Genomic DNA, 19,914 nt, shown 5'->3' on the forward strand with positions numbered 1-19,914 from the left:
GTTCAATTCTCTCTCAGTTCTGGGTTTTTTTTGTTTGTTTTTAAATTGTCCTATTTTGGTTGTGTGAGGAGGCACAGTGTATCTACCCACATCTTGGCCAGAAGTCCCTTTGCCATATTCTTGGAACTCTGTGGAGCCTGACAAAGGATCAAGATGCCAGCACTGTCCAGCAAGTCCAGGTGCTTCTGGCCGCAGTTAATAGTTATCTGTTCACGATGGATCAATTGCTTAAGACAATGTCTGTCCCTGTTGTCTCTAGTCCAGAGAAAAAGCCACGTCACCCCACAGTTGGCTGTCTGGCTGCTCAGATGCCCTCCTGGGACTGACCTTGGAAACATGATGCCTGCACACAAAGGTTACATGGGAGCTCTCACACCACAGTGCACCCTGAAGTGAGGTTTTCAACCCAAGAATCCCGTTCTTCAGGCCAACAAGCAGGTGGGTTTCTCAGGGGCAGACATCGTGGGGATTTGCCAGGATCAGGCTTGTTCAAAGGGTCTGGCAAAGGGTACAGAGTCCAAGTCAGACTGGCAAAAGGCCAGGACAATTGACACTGGGGATCCCAAAGGTCTGATTTCACTTTCTTACCATGTGTCTCCAACAGAGAAAACAGGGAAAATTTTGTCTGGATTCAGGAAATTCATCAGCTTCTGGGCACCATAAGCTATTACACTCGAAGGGCACCCACAGCCTCAACACCAGCTTGGAATGGGATTTCTCTCTAAGCTTCTGACTTGTCTCTGAAATGTGACCCTGGCCCCCCTCCCCATGCTCTGTGACGCTTGGCTGCAAGGTAGATTGTGACCACTGTCTGAGAGCCTTCCCAGGGGACATGCTAATGGCCTCTGCCCGTCTAGGAAGGTCTAACATCTTGTTTAAGCAAAGACCAAAGGGGTAGAAAGAGACAAAATTAAAAAGGTAGCTGTCAGTGTGATGACAGGCAGGGAACAGGAGGGCCCATGGAACCCCAAAAGTAGCCCATGGCCTCGGGGTCTTACATGAGGACCCCCACAAAGGAAATGCAGGCTGGGCTCTGACTGCTGCCTGGAGGCCTCAGCAGTGAAGTTGTGGACAACTCAGAGCTCCTGGAGCAGGTGGACCTCCTGCAGCCTTTCCTTGATCCGCCTGCAAAGGCCCCATCGGGCCACTGGGGGGCAGAATTTCATGCTGCATCCCCAGCTGCTACTCACCCCAGTGTCACTCCCATGGCTTCTGGGAGACCACTTAGAAAAGACCAGGTCAGATTTGACTTTAGAGGTTTGAAGACCCTCAATTTCCCTCCCTCTTGGGAGGTTTAATTAGAATAACCCACCTGCCCTTCTAGCTAACCTAATCTCAAAGCTGCAACTCTGAAGGTAACCCTTCAAATGTACTGCCTCAGAAACCTAAGAAGAGGCCAGTCACTCACTCAACAGGTTGTTCAAGGTTCCAAAGAACCTGTTAAAAGTTTCCGTGTCTTCTATTCTGTCTGGGAAAAAGGTAGGCTTAAATGCCAGTTACCGTTCAGTGTGATCAGTGAGTCACATTTTTATTCACATTTCGAGGTCTCTCCCTGCCCCTGCCCTCCGGTCTTTGGGCGGCTCACACTGAGCTGAGCACTGGCTCCGGGGGGAGGTGGGCACTGAAAATCCTGGTCATGTGGGAAAGTGGACCACAGTCTCTGCAGGTCTGGCCCCTGAAAAGACAGCCGCCTGTCCTGGGGTGTTCTATGTGCTGTTGCTGCCTGGTGAGGGGGGGATGCCAGCACACAGAGGGACGCTGTCCCAGTGACAGTGCTCCTGACTCCCGGGATGGAGCACCTCCTGAGACAAGGTCTGCAGCAGACAGTGCTCGCTCTGCCTGGGGCACCCAGGCTGCAGCTGAGATCCAGAGGTGAGGGTGAGGCAGAGGCCTGGGTGGTGCCATGGCGAGGGGTGACACTCAAGGTCAGGCAGGGGAGGTGCATGGCACATTGTTGCCCCATGAGACCAGTGGTGAGTCGGGGTGCAGGGACTGATTCCATTGTGGCCAGGAAGGCTGCAGTTATAACAGTGACTACTAAGTTGGCATTAAAGATCTGATGTTGTCAAAGCCACAACAGCAGAGAGTGGCCCCAACGGGCTGCGGCTGGAGAAAGTGCGGCCAGCATTTGTCTTTGTAAGAGAGGGCGCTCTGGGAGTGGCTGGGCCAGGAGCTCAGTTTCGCGGAAGGGCCTCTTTGCTGTGAAACCTCCGAGGCACTTACATGGCATATTTCTGTGTCCACTCTCTCGCTAGTCTGTTGTATCTGGAAGAAAAAAGCAGAGCCGGTTGACACCCTCATTCAAAATGGCCACTTCCATTGCACTCAGAGTAGAGAACAGAACTGACGCAGGGGACTACCGCTGCCTCTAGGCAAACAGGAAGGACTAACGAGTGGGCAAAATTAAGGTACTGGTGGGAGGATGTGTCATTTGTGACCGTGAACCCCTTATTTGCTGAGTCTTGATACTTCTCCATAACTGTCTGCTACAGAAGACTCAGTAATGCACCTTCTCCTCCTCTCTCCTGTCCCACAGGGTGGATGAGGAGGGTCAGGAAAACATGCAAGGTGGTCAGCCAGCAGCAGCCCCGGCTGCCCAACACACAGAGCCAGCATGCAGGCTTTGGAGCCTCCCGCCCCAAGCAGACCTGGTACCCGTGGAGGGCTGTGGACGTGTGTGTTTATTCCCAGTACTGAGTGAGGTCTGGAGCAGTGAGGTTATAAGACAGATTTGCAGCCACAGAGGGCAATGAAGCAACCACTTCTGGTGTGTCTAAAGTATCTCATAGTAAGTGGTAAAATAAATAAGTACAGTTTATAATCTAGTCAGTTAAAAATTATGCTGTCATTGTGGAAAACTCAATGAGGGAAATAGTGACACCTATCAAACTTTCAAGATTAACATAAGTTAAAAAAAACCACTTGCCATTCTCTTCTTGAAATCTCTTCAGACAGAAGAGAATCCATAAACTAAAAGACTCACTGGAAATGTTCTTTGGAAGAAGCAGCAACGACCACTCCTTGCCCCACCCTGCATCATTCGCTGAGACCCAGCACTGCTCACGGGCGGCGGCTCTGATTCCAGGGCCAGGCCAGGCCCTTTCTCCCACACTGTCTGTGCTTCGCCCTCAAAGCCATCCATCCCCTTAGGCTCCAGTGTGCACGACTGTGCCCAGCCTAATGGCTTCTACTCTGCTGGGCTGGCTACTAGTTTGAACAGAGCTGAGGAGACAAAGACAGTCTCTTCATTGAGTGGTGTTTGCAAAACTGGACAGATAACATGTAAAAAATGAATCTGGAACACTTTCTTACACCATACACAAAAATAAACTCAAAATAAATTAAAGACTTAAATATTAGGCTTGAAACCATAAATTCCTAGGAGAAAACATGCACAGTAAGCTCTTTGACATGACTCTTAGTATTATATTTTTGGATCTATCTCCTTGAGCAAGGGAAACAAAAGAAAAAATGAACAAACGATATTACATCGCACTAAAAAGTTTTTGCACAGTGAAGGAAACCATCAACAAAATGAAAAGACAATCTCCTGAATGGGAGAAGACATTTGCCAATGCTACATTCAGTAAGAAACTCATACAACTTAACGCCAAAAAAATCTGATTTAAAAATGGGCAGAGAACCTGAACAAACATTTTCTCCAAAGAGGACAAACAGGTGGCCAACAGACATATGAAAAAATGCTCAACATTACTAATCATCAGAGAAATACAAATTAAAACCACAATGAAATACTACCTCACACCTGCCAGAATGGCTGTCATCAGTAAATGAACCAAAAAAAGTGTTGGAGAGGATGTGGAGAAAAGGGAACCCCAGCGCACTGTCGGTGGGAATGCAGACTGGTGCAGCCGCTGAGGAAAACAGTGTGGAGGGTCCTCAAAAAATTAAACAGGGCTGTCACAATCCAGCAATTCCACTTCCGGGTATTTATCCAAATAAAATGACTAATTTGAAAAGATATACCTAAGCACCCCATGTCCATTGCAGCACTGTTTACAATAGCCAAGATACAGAAGCAGCCCAAGTGTCCACCGACAGACGAGTGGGTAAAGGAGGTGGAGAATATATATCACGGAACACGACTTGGCCATCGAAAACAATGAAATCTTGCCATTTGCGACAACATGGATGAACTGGAGGGTATTATGCTATGTGATATGTAAATCAGAGAAAAACAGATACTGTGTAATTTCACTTATATTTTGAATCTTAAGAAAACAAATGAATCAACAAGAAAAGAACCAGAGGGTCTGTCAGTGAAACCCTAATGCACTGCTGACAGCTGAGCCTCGGTTGGGAACCGACCCCCGGCTATGCTCCTACCTTGACTGGCCTTGGCCTGACCCTGGGTCTCTGAGAAGATACTCTGGCTTACCCTGCAAACTTCAGAATTTAATCCAGAATTTTCTTGTTACATTCTTCTTAGTCCATTCTTGGCTGACCACTGACTTTGCTGACCTCAAGGGTAGGCTTGGCAATAATACTTTAGGGTTTGGTACCAGCAGCTGATGAGCTGCCAAGGACGGTGAACAGGTTTTATCTCCTCCCTTCTCAGAGCCAAAGGGCATATTCACCAGAGAGCAGGAATCTGAGCCCAGGGACACCCACTGCAAGGCCCAGGTTTGGGCAGGAAGAGGTCTGCCAGAACCTGGTCAGCCAAGAGGCACCAGCCCAGGGTGGGTACCCCCGAGGCTCGAAGAAGCCCAAGGAGGGTGCATACTTCTCTCTGTTGGCCTTGTAGGTGTGGGCGATCTCTGGCATCAGAGGGTCGTCAGGGCTGGGGTCGCTGAGCAGGGCGCAGATGGACAAGAGCACTGGGAAGAGAAGTAAAGCCGGGTCAGCCACGAGACTGCCAGCCGCCCCGGGTCTGGAGAGCCCCCAGCTCAAGCTCTCTATGGACAGAGCGAGTATTTTCCCTTCAACATCCCATCTGAATTATTCTGATTGACTCCCCAGTAGTCATGAAAGTATTCTCTTGGCTCATCTATGGACTGAATGGCAGTTTTATGCCTCCTGCTCTAGGGAACCTACAGGGGCCACACGCCTTTGGTGTTGGGTCTCAGGGGCCTGTTTGTTTATTGGGAAATGGGGACCCTGAATGTTCTATTCAGGTATGTGGGGTGGGCAGCTCTCCCTCCGGACTCATCATGCAGTCTTTAAAAGCCTGTCCTTCCAGTGGCCTGTCCTGCCCGTCCCCTTGCTGGCTGCTGGAAGCTCTGCTCTGCCTGCTTTGCTTCACGCCCACCTCAGCCTGTGTCTCGGGCTGTGGGCCCTGTTTCTCTTGGGCAGATTTTTTCACCATTTCATCTACCCCACTGACGGGAGATTGATGCTGTTTACACCCAGGTTTAGCCCTTCCGTTCAGAAGGAATATCTGTATTTCTGAAGTCCTGTTGAGACTGGGGTCTTGAATTGCAGGCAGAGATGTGTTCAGCTCACTGCTTGGTGGGGGGGTAATTCTTCAAGACTGTGAAGCCCTGGGGGGTGGGGGAGGGGCCTTTCTCTCCTTCCTTCTGAGGCCTAGGTCAGAATTCGTGATGGGTAGATGAAGAAATGAGGGAACAGAGAAGGCAATGCAATATTTTCCTTTCTTATTTCTAGAGAAACATGTTCATAAAACCAGTATTCTCTCCTTGCACCCAAGCAACAGTCTGGCTGGAGCCCCCACAGCAACCAGTCTGTGTGGACGTGGTCGGGGCAGGAACAGGGTCCCCACGCCCTCTCCTAAGAGCTGTGGAAAGCCACCTGCTCTCTCTGAGCCTATTTCCTCCAGGGACATGGGGCAGAAATGCTGCTGCAAGAGCCACAGGCATGGGACTGGGCCTGCGAGGCACATCGGAGCCTGGCACACGCAGCTACCTTCGGACACCGTCAGTGATGGACACTACCTTCGGACACCGTCAGTGATGGACACGCAGCTACCTTCGGACACCGTCAGTGATGGACACTGTCAGTGACGGACACGCAGCTACCTTCGGACACCGTCAGTGATGGACACTGTCAGTGACGGACACGCAGCTACCTTCGGACACCATCAGTGATGGACACGCAGCTACCTTCGGACACCGTCAGTGATGGACACTGTCAGTGATGGACACGCAGCTACCTTCGGACACCGTCAGTGATGGACACTGTCAGTGACGGACACGCAGCTACCTTTGGACACCGTCAGTGATGGAGACCACAGGGACTGCAGGACATCAAGGCAGATGCTGCCGTTGCTGCTGATGTTGGGGTGGTAAATTTTGGTGGCGAAAGCAACCTGCAGATTGAGAGACCTCAAGTCAGTCAGGCCACAGGGACATTTTAGACTTTAAATCTAGACAGTGTCTGGAAAAAGAACCAAGTGAGGCAGAAGAGGCTGCTGCTGGGCTTATGTCTGGTTCTGCACAGTCCTGGGTGAGCCAGGGCCCGCCTGAACCTAACAGGACAGAGGTGGGGGGAGCTCCACAACCTGTTCTCATCCCACACATGGCAGAGCTGTGGCTGGGGAGCCCCGAGGGGCTTCTTCACTCAGCTCAGACACAGGGCCCCTGCAGGGCCAAGGGTATGACTCACACTCAGACATCAAGGTAAGGTCCTGCTCTGGGCAGTGAGACCCAGCATGAGCCCTGAGCCATGGGGCCCTGACACAAGGACCCACAGCTTGCCAAAGGGCATAACCTTGGTCCAATCCTGAGAAAACACTGCAGACCCAAAATGAAGGATATTTGGTAAGATAACAGATAAACGCTCTTTATAAGCATCAAGGTCATGGAAGCCCAGGGGAAACCGAGGCAGACTGTGCCAGTGAAGGAACAAGACAAGGTAAGTGGGATGGACGTCAGTGCAAACAGGGAAAATATGACTAGTGTTGTCAGCCTGGTCCAGAGCTTCGAGGCCACGGCCAAGTCCTGGGCTGGGTGACGGAGCTCTAGTCACAAAGAGACTGGCGTCAGGGAGAGGTGGGCGAGGGACTCTGCTATGTTTTCGATTTTCTCTAAGTCTAAAATTAATTTTTTTTAAAGTCTTAAAAAAAAGAAGCTGACACATCCCATGCTTCTTGGGTTACTTGGTTTATGATAACTATCAAAAATAGTTTCATGCTTATACCAAACAATTAAATCTGATCCTTAATATTTGATATTTTGCCAGTGAGTCTACTGATAAGGGATTACTGGGAGCCAGTCACGCAATTTGGAAACAATGTCAGTCTCCGTTCTGCACTAGCCGTGGACTCACCACAGAGCCTCTCGGTGGTGTGGAAGCTTAGACCCGGCACATGAGCGATGCACTGGGGCCGGCTGAGAACTGCCGGCAGGCAGCGCGCTCCAGCAGAGGAAACCAACTGCGCACAAGGTTGCCGCCTGTGGACCAGTGTGTAAGAGTCTGGCACAGCGATGTTTTCATCTTCTCATTGTTTTAGATATTGTACAGAACTGTTGCTAATGCATTTTTTGCAAAACCTTAAAAGTGCTCCAAATGTTGACAGTAAGTACATCAAGCAACACAGTGTCTTTGGTGTATATTAGACTTTTGTTCTTCATGCATCTGTAATTTCATTTTCTTTTTAAATATAAAATTTTGGTTTGGTTACAACTAACTTGAAATTCTTCAGTACTAGCCTGGTGTACATAAACACAAGAACATGTGTTGTTGGAGGATAATGACCTTTCTCAGATTGTGGTTGTAGTCATCCCTGTTCAGTTGTTAAAGTGTGTTTAAGATTTTATTTATTTACTTATTTATAGAATGAGGGGAAGGGAGGGATAAAGTGAGGGAGAGAAACCTCGATGTGCGAGAGATTCATTGCCTCTTGGGCAACCCCAACTGGGGAGCTGGCCCGCAACCCAGGCATGTGGCCTGACCAGGAATCGAACGGGTGATCTTTCAGTTCACACAGGTCAGCACTTAATCTGCTCAGCTATACCAGCCAGGGCCAGTTCTTAAAGTTTTTTTTTTTTTTAATAAAACAGAATACAACTTCAAGTTTCCTTTGCATTGAGGTGTATCCAAAACATTAATGTATCACAAAATAAAAGTTTGTATTTAATGAGGAGATGCTTTATGCTGTACTTTTTGGTGTTTTTTTTTAAAGTTACATTTAGATTTATTCTGAAGCAGTTCACTTTTAACAAATACAATGTTATAGGTAAAAAAAAGGCTGACTCAGAGAGGACTCCTGGTCAAGGTGGTGGAGTGGGTAAATACTGTACTCACCTTCTTCCATGACTACATCGAGATTGTAACTCAAGTATAGGACGACCACCCTTGAGAGCGACCTGAAGACTAGCTCAACAGAGCTTCTACAACTAAGGATATAAAGAACAAACTACAGAGATTGGTAGAAGGGGCACAGACGCAAAACACCCAATACCCACATGTGGCAGATAAGAACTGGGGTCCCTCCTGAGGAGTGAGGGGTCCCAGCCTAGAGCACCTGTGCCAGGAAAAGGAGTCCGCACAGCAGCTGGCTGTCAAAATCCATCTGGGTGAGACAGAGGGAGGGCTGCTGTGGACTCAGGAGTCCCCTCCAAGGGCCTGAGCACAGACCCACTCAGCTACAAACACTGGCTCTGAGCTCCAGAGAGGGGGCAGCAGCTCTGGCTTCAGGGTGGGGGCCAGAGGGGCAGCTCTCTCTGGGACTAAAGTGCCAGAAGAACCCATTGTTCCTTTATTCCGCACCCTCCTACAGCTGGCAGGTGCACTGCATCACCAAACCTGAGTTTCCATTACCCTGGCTAACACTGCTCTCACCTGCCCTGAGAGTCCCCAAGACGCCACTCCGACCAGTTCACATGCCCAGCCCAGACCTCCTTCAGAGGCTAACCCACACGCAGCACCAGCCTGGCCTGCACCACAGACTCACCTAAAATCTCTCAAAGATCCACGGACAAAGATCAGCTGTAAACATAGTTTAGTACATATGAAGCACATGGAAACCACAAGCTGAAAATAGATGAGATATATAAGAAATAAAGAAAAAGGAATCCAAACATAACACTACAGAAAGTCATCACATACAAGAGAAGAGAGCAAGAGAATAAGAAAGGAACAGAAAAAAACTACACAGAAAACAAGTAAAATGGCCAGAACTGTAGGCCCTGGCGGGGTTGTTCAATGGGTTGGAGCACTGTCCCAACATGCCACAGTGGCGGGTTCGATCCTCGTCAAGGTGCATATTAGAATCAACAAATGAATGTGAAAATAAGCGGAGCAACGAATCAATGTTTCACTCTTCCTCTCTCTCTCAAACCAATAAATTAAAAAAAAATTTAAATGGCCATAACTACATACCTATCAATAATTATTGTATCTTTGTGTAATATCACTTCAGTGGTAAGTTTGATTGCTAAAGAGCTATTAAAATGACTGTTCCATGTGCAAAAAAAATTAAATGTGAATGGATTAATGCTCAAATCAAAAGAAAAATGGACATACGGTCATACCTCGCTATATTGAGGTTCACTTATTGTGGCTTCAATGTATCATAGGTTTTTTTAAAAATATATATCTAATTCTGTATCTTGGAGTTTTCGCTCTATCATGGGATTTTGCGGTATATAGGTATTTATATAATATCTATGATTTTAATTATTTTTGCCTAAAACTAAACAACATAAAAATATTAAAAATGTTAACTCAAACATATTAAAAGAATATTAAATAGCTATAAAATACAGTATGTATTTCATCAGCGCATGAATACTGTACTGTACACAATGGAAATGTGGTGCACTGCTACCCCTTGCACAAGTTTGACAACTTGAGATTGTACACGGCACACTATTGGCTGATGGAATGGAAGGTGACCAACCACAGCCCTGTGTTCTGTATCCTGGGTGCTGATTGGCTCAGTGACTGTAGCATCATCTGTTTGCTCTCCCACACTGTGCCTACACTTTCAGCTTCTCTCCTTGTCCACTTCACGTGGATGTCTGATCACTGCATATAGTGTTGCTCTGCGGTGTTGTGTTTTTGTGAAATTTTTGTAAAAGTTTGAATTTATTTCAAGCCCTATATGTCACCCAAATGTTCTGTGCCTTCTAAGGCTTCTGGCAGAGAACCCGAGCACCAGAGGAATATGTGTACCATCAAAGAAAAGGTGGGACTTCGAGACATGTCAAAGGAAGGCAAAAGCTATGCGGCTGTGGGTCGCCATTATGGGATCAATGAATCTACTGTTCACTACATAAAGAAAGACGAGAAGAATATTAGGTCTATGGCAACAATGACTTTTAACAAGATTGCAAAGAGGGTTGTCACTTCCTGCAATAAGGCCATTGTGAGGATGGAGTCTGCACTGGCCCTGTGGATAAATGACTGCAGGAAGAAGAATATCTCACTGGATCCCAACACCATCCAGATGAAGGCCAAGAAACTTTATGATAGTTTTGTGGAAAGCATGGACATTCACGATGGTGACACAGATGAAGACACGGATGACAATGCAGAAGCAGGACTTTCAAATGCTTCTCCCACCAGAGCAACCCCATTCAGTGCCAGCAAGGGCTGGTTTGACAAATTTCAGAGATGCTTTGGAATCAAGAGCGTTTCTCTGCACGAAGAGGCTGCCTCCGCAGATAAAAAGCAGGGCCAGCAACTCCCCATAGCTATGTCCATCACTTGGACAAAGAGATCAGTTACACCTATGCCTTTAGCAGAAATAGAAGTTACAGCCCAGGGCGAAGATACTGCACCACCTGATGAAGCCCCTGATGAAGTGGTGCCTTCAGAAGAGCTGTGATGCTCTTATTGTCTGTGCAGTACATTCATCTCATCGTCATCACCTTCATCACCATCAGTACAGCACAGCCACATAATTCATGATCTTCATCATTCGAGTTGTAGTATACTTCACTGGTGAGTACGCATATAGAATTTTATATGTTGTTAAAATTACATAGGTTTAAGAGTGTAGAAAGTGTTTAAGAGCGTATGAAGGGTTTAAAAGAGTGTGGGAAAGGTTAATAAGAGAGTGGGAAAGGTTTATAGGAGTGTGGGAAAGGTTTATAAAGCCTTAAAATATATATAAATAATAAAGTAAATATAACGCCACTACTTTGCGGATTTTCACCTGTCTCAAGAGTCTCTGGAATGTAACTCCCTCGATAGGTGAGGGATCACTGTATATTAAATGGAATATTATTCAGCTACCAAAACAATGAAATCCATTTGTGACAATGTGAATGGACCTAGGGGTTTTCCAAATATAATAAAAAATATTTATTTATTTATTTGTTTGTTTATTTATTTATTTATTTATTTATTTTTCAAAACAAAAATAAAAAAAAAAAAAAAAAAAGAATGGAGAAGAGAGGGAGGGAGACAGAAATATCCATCAGTTGGTTCTCACATGATCTAACAGGGGACCTAACCTGCAACCCAGGCATGTAGCCTGACTGGGAATCAAACCTGCGACTTTTTGCTTTGCAGGATGATGCCCAACCCCATGAGCCACTCCAGTAAGGCCTGTTTTTTTGCTAAGAAATAAGTCAGGCAAAGAAAGTCAAGTACCAATGATTTCACTTATATGTGGAATCTAAGAAACAAAATAACCAACAAAACAAAAACAGGCTGGTGAGACACAAGAAATGACACTGCAGGTTGCCAGAGGGGTGGGTATCGGGGGTGAGGCGAAGGAGGTGGAAGGACCGAGAAGCACAGACTGGTGGCTACAGAACAGCCACAGGCCACGAGGACCATGGTCACTGATACTGCAGTGACTAAGTATGGTGCCAGGCGGGTACTAGACATATCGAGGGGAACACTTCATAAGTAATGGAAACACTTTGTAAATTGTGTAAAAGTCTCACATTCAATACCGTATTTCATACATATTACATATGAAATACGGTATTGAATGTTAACTCTAGTTTTAAAAAAATTAAGAGAATTGGCTGATGCATCAATTTCCTCGTTAATAGCCAGAATTGCTATTTTTATTTTAAAATAATAAAAATATGTACATGGTGGGGCAAAAGTAGGCTTACAGTTGTGAGTATGCAAAACCCAGAGTTTATTCATGTATTATTAAGTATTGTGCTATTTTCCATATGAACAACTAAACCTACTTTTGCCCTGCCCTGTATTGGTGTCTGCAGAGAGAACCTGGAGGAATGTATACCAGGCAGTTAGCAGTGGTCTTCTCCATGGGTAGGTTTATAGAAGACTAATGTCCATCTGCACACTAGGTCCCCAATGTCCTAATTTTAAAATAATCAACTTACCAGTTTGCAATCAGGTATATAAACAACTTAAAGTGATGTGAACCCACACACACCACGGTGTCCACCCCTGACCTGCTGCCTGTTCTGTTGGCTCCACCGTGGAGCATCCAGAACCCGCCTCTTCTCCTCAGCCCCGTGCACCCACCAGCTGTCAGCCTCCACCTTAGAGCCTAACTCCTGGGGCCCCTCTGGCCCGCTCCCTGCTCTGTGATCCCTGACATGCTCAGGGTGACGCCCACCCCCACCGCCCCCGCTGCTCTGTGCTTCTCCTGAGCTCCAGCCGCACAGACAGGACTGCTCCCTTACTAGGCAGGACCCCTCTGGGTTTGGCTCTGGCATGTGGTGGGCAGTTGTCCTACTGGGCTGGGACAGTGGAGCAGGTCCCTCCCTTCTCCCTCCTGTTGGTGGCACTGTCCTCTCTTGGAGACTCTGCTGCTGAGATGGGGTGTATAGGAAGGGAGATGACTTGCTAGGGTCCTGCGGACGTTCAGGGGTCCCATACACTGCAGGGCATAAGCAGCCTTCCTGTGTTCCACCCTCTGTAAACCAGCAGCAACTGCCCCCCCCCCCCATTTTTACACCCCACACATCCCAGTACATTGTCCAATGTCCCTGGGCAGGGGCTGAGAACCCCTGTCCTAGACTGATGGGAATGCAGAGAAAGGGGCCAGACTCAGCCACAACCATGAAGAGCACTGTCCAGCCAGGGCTCCAGGGGAGTCCCCCCTCGGGGACTGCCTGGAGTCTAGGGCATAATGTCCTGGGGGCTGTGACTGTGCGGGTGGGTGAGGCCCTCAGAAGTCCACGTGCGGCTTTCTGCACCAGCGCCTTCAGATGCCCCGTGCTGTACTCTGACCATGCCTACCTTAGGGGGTTTGAATGGGTAATCTGTGGGAAAGTGGATGTTCAGGAAGAAAACGCCTCCTTGGTATGGGCTGTCATTCTGGAAGGATGAGACACAGGAGGCAGATTAGCGTGCACAGAAGTGTCCAGGGAGGAAGTGGATGGGGTGGTGCTCGGCAGCTACTACCTACCGGGCCGGTGATGGTGGCCTGCCAGTAGAACCCTACAAGAAAAAGAGGGGTGGGTGTCAGAGACTCCCCACAAAGTGTCCACCTCACCCCAGAAGCTGCTCCTGACACAAGTGTGTCCCAGGGGCCCCAGAAGCGCCAAGACTCCCAGACGCTCTGCAGATCTGTGTGCAGTTAATGGCTTATCACTAGGTAGGCTGCAGAGGAGCACTGGCTGAGGGAGAAGCTCACAGACACATCCAAATGGAGCCAAAACTGTCCTCTGCTCTAAAGTCAGGATGTGTCACCATCCTGGCATCAACATGTGACAATGTGCAGAGGACTGGCTGCAGGGGAAGTTCCTCAGTCATCATGACTGATAAATGGACTGCCCATGAAGCTGATCTATGTCTAGTCCCCCTGGGCATGACCTACAAGCCCTGGCGGAAACCGTGTGGCTGGTCTCCCTAAACCATGCTCTTGGTGTGGCTCAGAGCCCCCGGACAGACAGGCAGTCCTGTCAGGCAGAACATCTCAGAGATCCCCTCCCAGAGGCAAGGCTAAAAGCCAGACTTTTTTTTTTTTTTACAGTAAATTCTTCACTACCGAAGTGCCAGTAACCTATAGTTCTCTCTTCTCTTTGCACAGAATTAAGCCTTGGGTTGGCTTCAGCCACCTTCCATATTTCTTTTTATGTATCTCTTATACTCCTTCCTTTTTCCCTGGGTTCAGTCTGAAGCCAAGGGTCTCCTTTCAGGCGCCAATGCCCATGACCCTGGGGCCGTGACAGGCTACCCGCCATGCTGTCCTCTCCCACACCAGCCCTGGCAGTGCCCAAGGTCTGGGGACTTAATGACAGGCCGACTATAAGCCTCTCTTGTTCTTCCTTCCCTCCTCTCTCTTTTAAAAAAATCCTCGGCCGAGGACATTTTTTTCATTGCTTTTAGAAAGATAGGAAGGGACAGAGAGACACACAGATGTGAGAGAGAGGCATCAACTGGTTGCCTAAGGTACAGGCCTGGACCAGGGATCAAACCCACAACCCTTGGGCTGTGGGAATATGCTCTAACCCACAGCCACACTGGCCAGGGCTTCCCTTCTCTTGCAGCACGTCAGGCCTGGGGCTCTCTCTGGCATCTCAGGCTGCTTGTACTGCCCTACCCAGCCCTGGAGGAGCTCTTGTGCATTGCGCAAAGCTGGCCTGGGGGGACCAGTGACTTACCACCAAACTCTCGGGACAATGGTCTTTGTGGAAAGTGCCTACTTGCCCAAGGAGTGGGCTGCTGAGACCACCCAGAGGGTGTGTTACCCTCTAGGGAATTCTGTCTTATGGCTCTGTGATGGTGTGGAAGTTGCCCAAGGGTTCAGACCTGCCCTGGGCTCCTGCCACCTGGCCAAATACCTCACGGACTGTCCCTCAACAGCAGGACAGGAAATAGCCAAGGCATAAGGATGGGCGAGCGCAGAGACCGAAGGGGATGTTCCCCAGACTCCGAGAGGGGCTCAAAGACAATCAGGGTAGCCCAGGACCTGCTCAGTCCTTCAAGAAAGTGGTATGACAGAGCACACCTCTACCTGCAACAAGGCTGCCTGAGCTGACCAAAGTGTCACTACTTTTGCTTTTGACTATTTTTTTTTTGCCAACTCATGCTAATTATTAGCTGTGGTTGGCAGGTAGACATACTTTTCCCTAATAAAACTACAGATTGAACCCTTAATTGAATGGTTTTGATGACTAACATACCAGAGACTGGGAGCCCATAATTAGAGATTTTGGAGAGTAGATAATAAAGGTGGTTCCTTCTGATGAACAGGTTGGGAGTCTCTGGTCCTGTCACTTGAACTCCTGAGGGCTATGGGGGGCTAAGCAGGGTTTAGTGGTGTGGTCAGAAGAGAGGGCCCCAAAAGAGAGCCAGAGAGAGGAAACTGGGAGGGCTCTTGAAAAGGGGCTGTTTGCCCACAGGGAGGCAGGAAATGGCCCCAATGGTGAGCTGTGTCCAAGGCCGCACACAGCTCATCCTTGGAGGTGCTGAGCAGGGAGGGGACCTGGGCACCTTCCAGGAATGCTGCTGCCTCCTGCAGGAGCCACTGTGAAGGGGAGAAAGCTCGGTGCAGGGCAGGCTGAGGGTGCTGCTAGGAAGCTGGGCTGAGTCCGGACCAGCTCAGTCTTACCAGCCACCCTAGTTCAGCATCGTTGTCACCGATAATAGGGAGAAATATGCTACAGAAGCCTGGGGTACTTGGAAAGACAGCATGGATCAGGTGACAAGCAGGACCAGGAAACAGAAGTGCCACAGCCACCTTGTGCATCAGACTGTCACACACATCTTCCCACCTCCCCTCTCAGTGCCCCTCCCGCCCACCCCAGGTGCTCTGAGCCACACGCAGCCCACAGCACATGCATGTGACAGCACCCCCCTTTCCTTCCAGCTTTGTGGGACTGCTCTCTCTTTACTGCAGTAACACAGATGTCACAAAATGGGGATGAGATAGAGCCACAGGGACGGGTGGTGGTGGTGGCTGCACAGCAGCGTGAATGTTTTTGACAAGGCTGTGTAAGAGAGGCTGGTTAAGATGGTAAACTCTGTAATGTGCATTTTAACACAATAGAAAAACCATTGAACATCATCTTGGCCAACTGAAGTGAATCAGTGCTGTCCAGCCACCACCACTACCCATTCTGACAAACCTTTCATGGCTCCAGGCAGAAATCCTATACCATTTCCACTCCTCAGCCCCATGGACCACGGTCCACCTTCTGTCTCCCTGCACTGGCCTAGTGTAGAGATGTCATAGGACTGGAACCACATGCTAATCCTTTTGTGTGTGACTTGTATGACAAGCATGTTTTCAAGGCTCATCCTTGTCACAGCACATCTTTTCTATGGTTAAACTGCATGCTGTACACCTACGCCGCATTTGTTCACTCTTTCATCTTGAGGACGGGCACCGAGGCCTTTGGGTGACTGTGAGTGAGGGTGCAATGCGTGTTGGCACACAACTTCTGTGTGAGTCCCTATTTTCAGGTCTCAGGTGTCTGTGGAGGATACAGTCCCTCTTTGACACCAGCTCACAATGAAGACAAGGGAGTGTGGAGGCAGAGCATACACTTGGAGAGCCCACACGCCGCGCAGCACGGCCTTGACCGGTCAGCTGTAAAGGGGAGCAGGGGGCCGGCCAGTGCTCCACTGGGAGGAATAGAAATGAGAGAAAAGCTCCAGTACTGCCCTCCCCTTGGCAGAGGCAAGGGTCATGCCTCATGCAGCAGCAGGTCCTCTACCACCAACTTCATGACTGTTTTTACCATTCATGACCATTTCAAGACCACAAGTTTTTGTTGGCCAGAGGCACTTTGCAAAAGCCAATGTGCTTCAGGACAGGCTGGCTTTCTAGTGACCCAGTGGAGGGAGGTGGTAATTTCAGGCACTATCTTAATCAGCCAGACTGTGAACTCAATGCATCTAATGAAAAATCAGTTCACAAGCAAATGAGGGAAAGCAACAGGTTTTCTTTAAAAAAGCGTTGGACTCATCAATTTGGGGGTCTTGGTTGAAAGCTCCTGAGATCTGGAGCCTGAAAGATACTTACAATCATCTCCCACAGGTCCTGCGGAGCACTGGGCTGGAGGGTCCCTCTGCAGGTCTGTTAATTCCTGGAACACAAGAAGTGGGCCCAGAGTCGGTGTGTGCTGGGATGCTGCTCTGCACCCCACACCTCTGGGACAGAAGTGCACTCTCCTAGTGGGAGGGGCTCCTAGGCCTCAGGAGGGGGCTGGCCTGGCTAATGAACATGACAGCCCTGAAGGTCTGCTCATGGCTGAGAAGACACCTGACAAGTATGTGTTATCATTTCTATTCTGTAAGTCAGGATATGTAATTGAAATGTAAAGAGATTAAGTTGCTAATGCAAGGTCACAAAGCTGAGCGGGCAGGGCTAAGAGTTCTGTATGTGTGCCTCCCCTCAAGCCTCCTCCCTTACCCACACAAGTGGAGAAGGGCAAGGTTTTAGCTCTGAGCTTCCGAATTAGTGCGTGGAAGCACTGATCCCAGAGCAGGTGCTCAATTAAGGACAGAACTCCTGTGTTTCAATCTCCTTCTCCCTCCCACCCGAACCACCACTGGGTGTGTGGCTGTCCCAGGGCTCTTAGTAGGAGACTAAGGGCATGTGAGTCAGCCTAGCACAGCCACCCCGTGTACCTGCATAAAAAAGGGAATGACACTACAGCTAGTTCCCTTTACGGGACACTAACTTCTGGCCTCAATGCCCAAGTTACCCTGGTCCAGCATGAGCCTCAAAGCCCAAGATTTTGCGCAGCGACTCTCAAACTTCAGCTTGCATATATGAACATGTTTCCTAATAATTCTCCATCCTCCCAGGTTCCAGACAGATCTGGGTAAACTTTTGGGGATTTCCAGAGAGGTTCTAAAGCACAGGAAGGAGGCACCCACCACAGTCCATCAAGTGCCAGGGAGACTCCTCAGGGGATGAAAACTCCAGGGTCTGGAGAACATGCACACATTTCAAACCTGGTTGTTGACACTCCTACCGGAACGAGCCTGAAAATGAGCTCAGGCACAAAGACCCTTCTGATCCCACCTGGTGACTCGGAGCATGCTGACTATTGTAGTTGCCCCCCTCCCTGCTCTCTGGCCACCAGAGCTTGCCCCACTCCCCCTGAAATACTGGCCATGAAGTAGTGTTTACACCACATTAGCCAGCAAGCAATACAAATCAGGGCTACATTTTACTGGAGGGTCGGTTTACAAACACCTACCACTTCTCAGTATCTAATATGTCCAAGTAAGTTGCCCTTGGTAGGCAGGTAGTAAGCAGCATTAGTAGTTGTCACAATAGAGATGAACTTGGGCAACAACTAAGGTCACATGAGGGGACCAGAGGACAGGCTTATAGATACAGGGCGGCTACAGACCTCAGCACCCCACACCACATGCAATGCTGAGAGAAAGGCTGTCAGGGTAAGTCCTGGTCATACTACCTGCAGAGGAGGACACGACTCACCAAGTTCCCCCACCCCTCTGCGCGTATGCATGGGCTGTCCCGTCTTTAGATCGCTAGTCCCTCTTTAGGGGTGTGGTGAGTGGTTACTAAGATGGGGCTTCCTGAAAGACTGTGAGTCTTGATAGACTCTAACTGATATGGGAAGTTTTGAAGAACCTTTGTTTAACCTTTATTTGCCCAGGCCCCAAGCGCCCTAGGGAGAATGATGGGGCTGTCTAGGATAAGTAAACAACAGTGCATTAGCCAGGACTGAGATTAACACCCCTGCTGTTAAAAAGTGACCCTCGAATTTAGCCTTTGTACTCTGCTTCTGCCCCACAGCTAGAACTAATTTTCACATTCCGCTTCTGTATCCCGCTTTGCTACGTAGACAAGAAGACCCTGTAAACGGTAAAAACCCCAAGAATCCTTTGTTCAGGGCTCAGAATTTGGAGATTGACTCCTCTGGGCCCCTACAGGTTAATAAAACTTCGTACTCCAGAAACCCTCGGTATCTGGTTGCTTCATTTTCCTGCAACATAACCAGCACGGAGAAGTTTCAAATGCTAACTGGGATTTTTAGGAAGCACTCTGTGATTTGAAAAATACAGATCCAAACATTCCCGCGCTTGCCTTAAAGGAGACACTCACCGGAACATAGAAGAGCCCAGCGGCAGCCTGCTGGCCCCGCCCCATGGACGCAGGCACCACGTGACACAGGCCCCGCCCCCAGCAGGACGCTATCACCGCTTCTGCCGCCTGGCCCCCTCCTGTCCTTCACACACCAAACCATTTTAAAATTTACTTATTTTTTTACTTATTTATAGAGAGAGAGGGAGCGAGAGAAGGGGGAGTAGGAGACAGAAACATTGATTTGCAGTTCCTCTTATCTGTGTATTCACTGGCTGCTTTAGTTTGTGTCCTGCACAGGGCTGTGCCCGCAACTGCGGGGTAAACAGACCGCGCTGCCACCCACGGATCCCCAGCCTAGGGCCCTAGCCCCGCCCCCTTAAGGCTGGGCCAGCGGCGGTTCCGCCTCCCTCACTACAGCCAACGGCGGTCGCCGAACGGCTGTGACCAACCGGCCCTCGAAAGACACTTCACATTCGCAAGGAGCTTGAGGACCGGAAGGCTCCTGACCTTCTGGATCCGCTTCAGCGCCATTCTTTCCCTGTTGCCGGGGACCGGGCAGCCGGCTCAGGGCTGCCAGAGGCTGCCCGTTGTCGCCTCCACTGCCGCCGCCGTGCCGCGCCGCGCCGTCAGGGGGAACGGCTGCCCGAGCGCGGGCGTCGCGGGGCAATGTGGGTCGGCGTCCGCCTGGGGGCGCCGCGGGGCACTGTGGAGCTGCGGCCTGCGGTCTGGGGGAGGTGGGTGGGGAGTAACGGGACGGCAGCTGTGCTCTCCGTGCCCGCTTCTGGGCACCTTCCCCAGCTGTGAAAGCCCTGCCTCGAACTTGATTCTGTCAAGTGTTCACAGCCTTTTAAGTAGTAGGTGTCAAATGTATTCCATTTGTTTCCATAGAAACACAAGGAACTCCACGGAGTACTCAGAGGGCCTGGAGGTGCGCGTTTCCAGCCCTGTGCAGATGATTTTGGTGCGGCCATAAACCCACCAATCCGAACTTAGGTCTCTGTCCCCTTTCCCTTTTCCCAACGCCTGCAGGCATGTAGGAC

At 49.3% G+C, this 19,914-nt stretch overlaps 1 protein-coding gene across 2 annotated transcripts; it reads right to left on the reverse strand.

The window, feature by feature from the left end:
• Positions 1-346: 346 nt before the first annotated feature.
• UBE2D4 (ubiquitin conjugating enzyme E2 D4 (putative)) lies at positions 347-19,461 on the reverse strand. 2 transcript variants are annotated; one of them, XM_053654830.1, is made up of 8 exons: positions 19,382-19,461; positions 16,832-16,895; positions 13,268-13,299; positions 13,099-13,176; positions 6,181-6,286; positions 4,745-4,838; positions 2,224-2,265; positions 347-498 (listed from the first exon to the last, which is right to left on the reverse strand). In XM_053654830.1, the coding sequence occupies exons 1-8, from the start codon at positions 19,403-19,405 to the stop codon at positions 480-482; spliced, it is 459 nt and encodes a 152-aa protein (XP_053510805.1). In that variant the 5' UTR covers positions 19,406-19,461; the 3' UTR covers positions 347-479. The 2 variants fall into 2 exon arrangements, with proteins under 2 accessions (XP_053510805.1, XP_037006153.2); XM_037150258.2 differs by lacking the exon at positions 347-498 and having other exon boundaries at positions 1,583-2,265.
• Between the last annotated feature and the right edge of the window lie 453 nt (positions 19,462-19,914).

Source organism: Artibeus jamaicensis, unplaced genomic scaffold (genome assembly GCF_021234435.1).
Source record: "Artibeus jamaicensis isolate MK-2021 breed Jamaican fruit bat unplaced genomic scaffold, CSHL_Jam_final contig_886, whole genome shotgun sequence".
Lineage (NCBI taxonomy): Eukaryota > Metazoa > Chordata > Mammalia > Chiroptera > Phyllostomidae > Artibeus > Artibeus jamaicensis.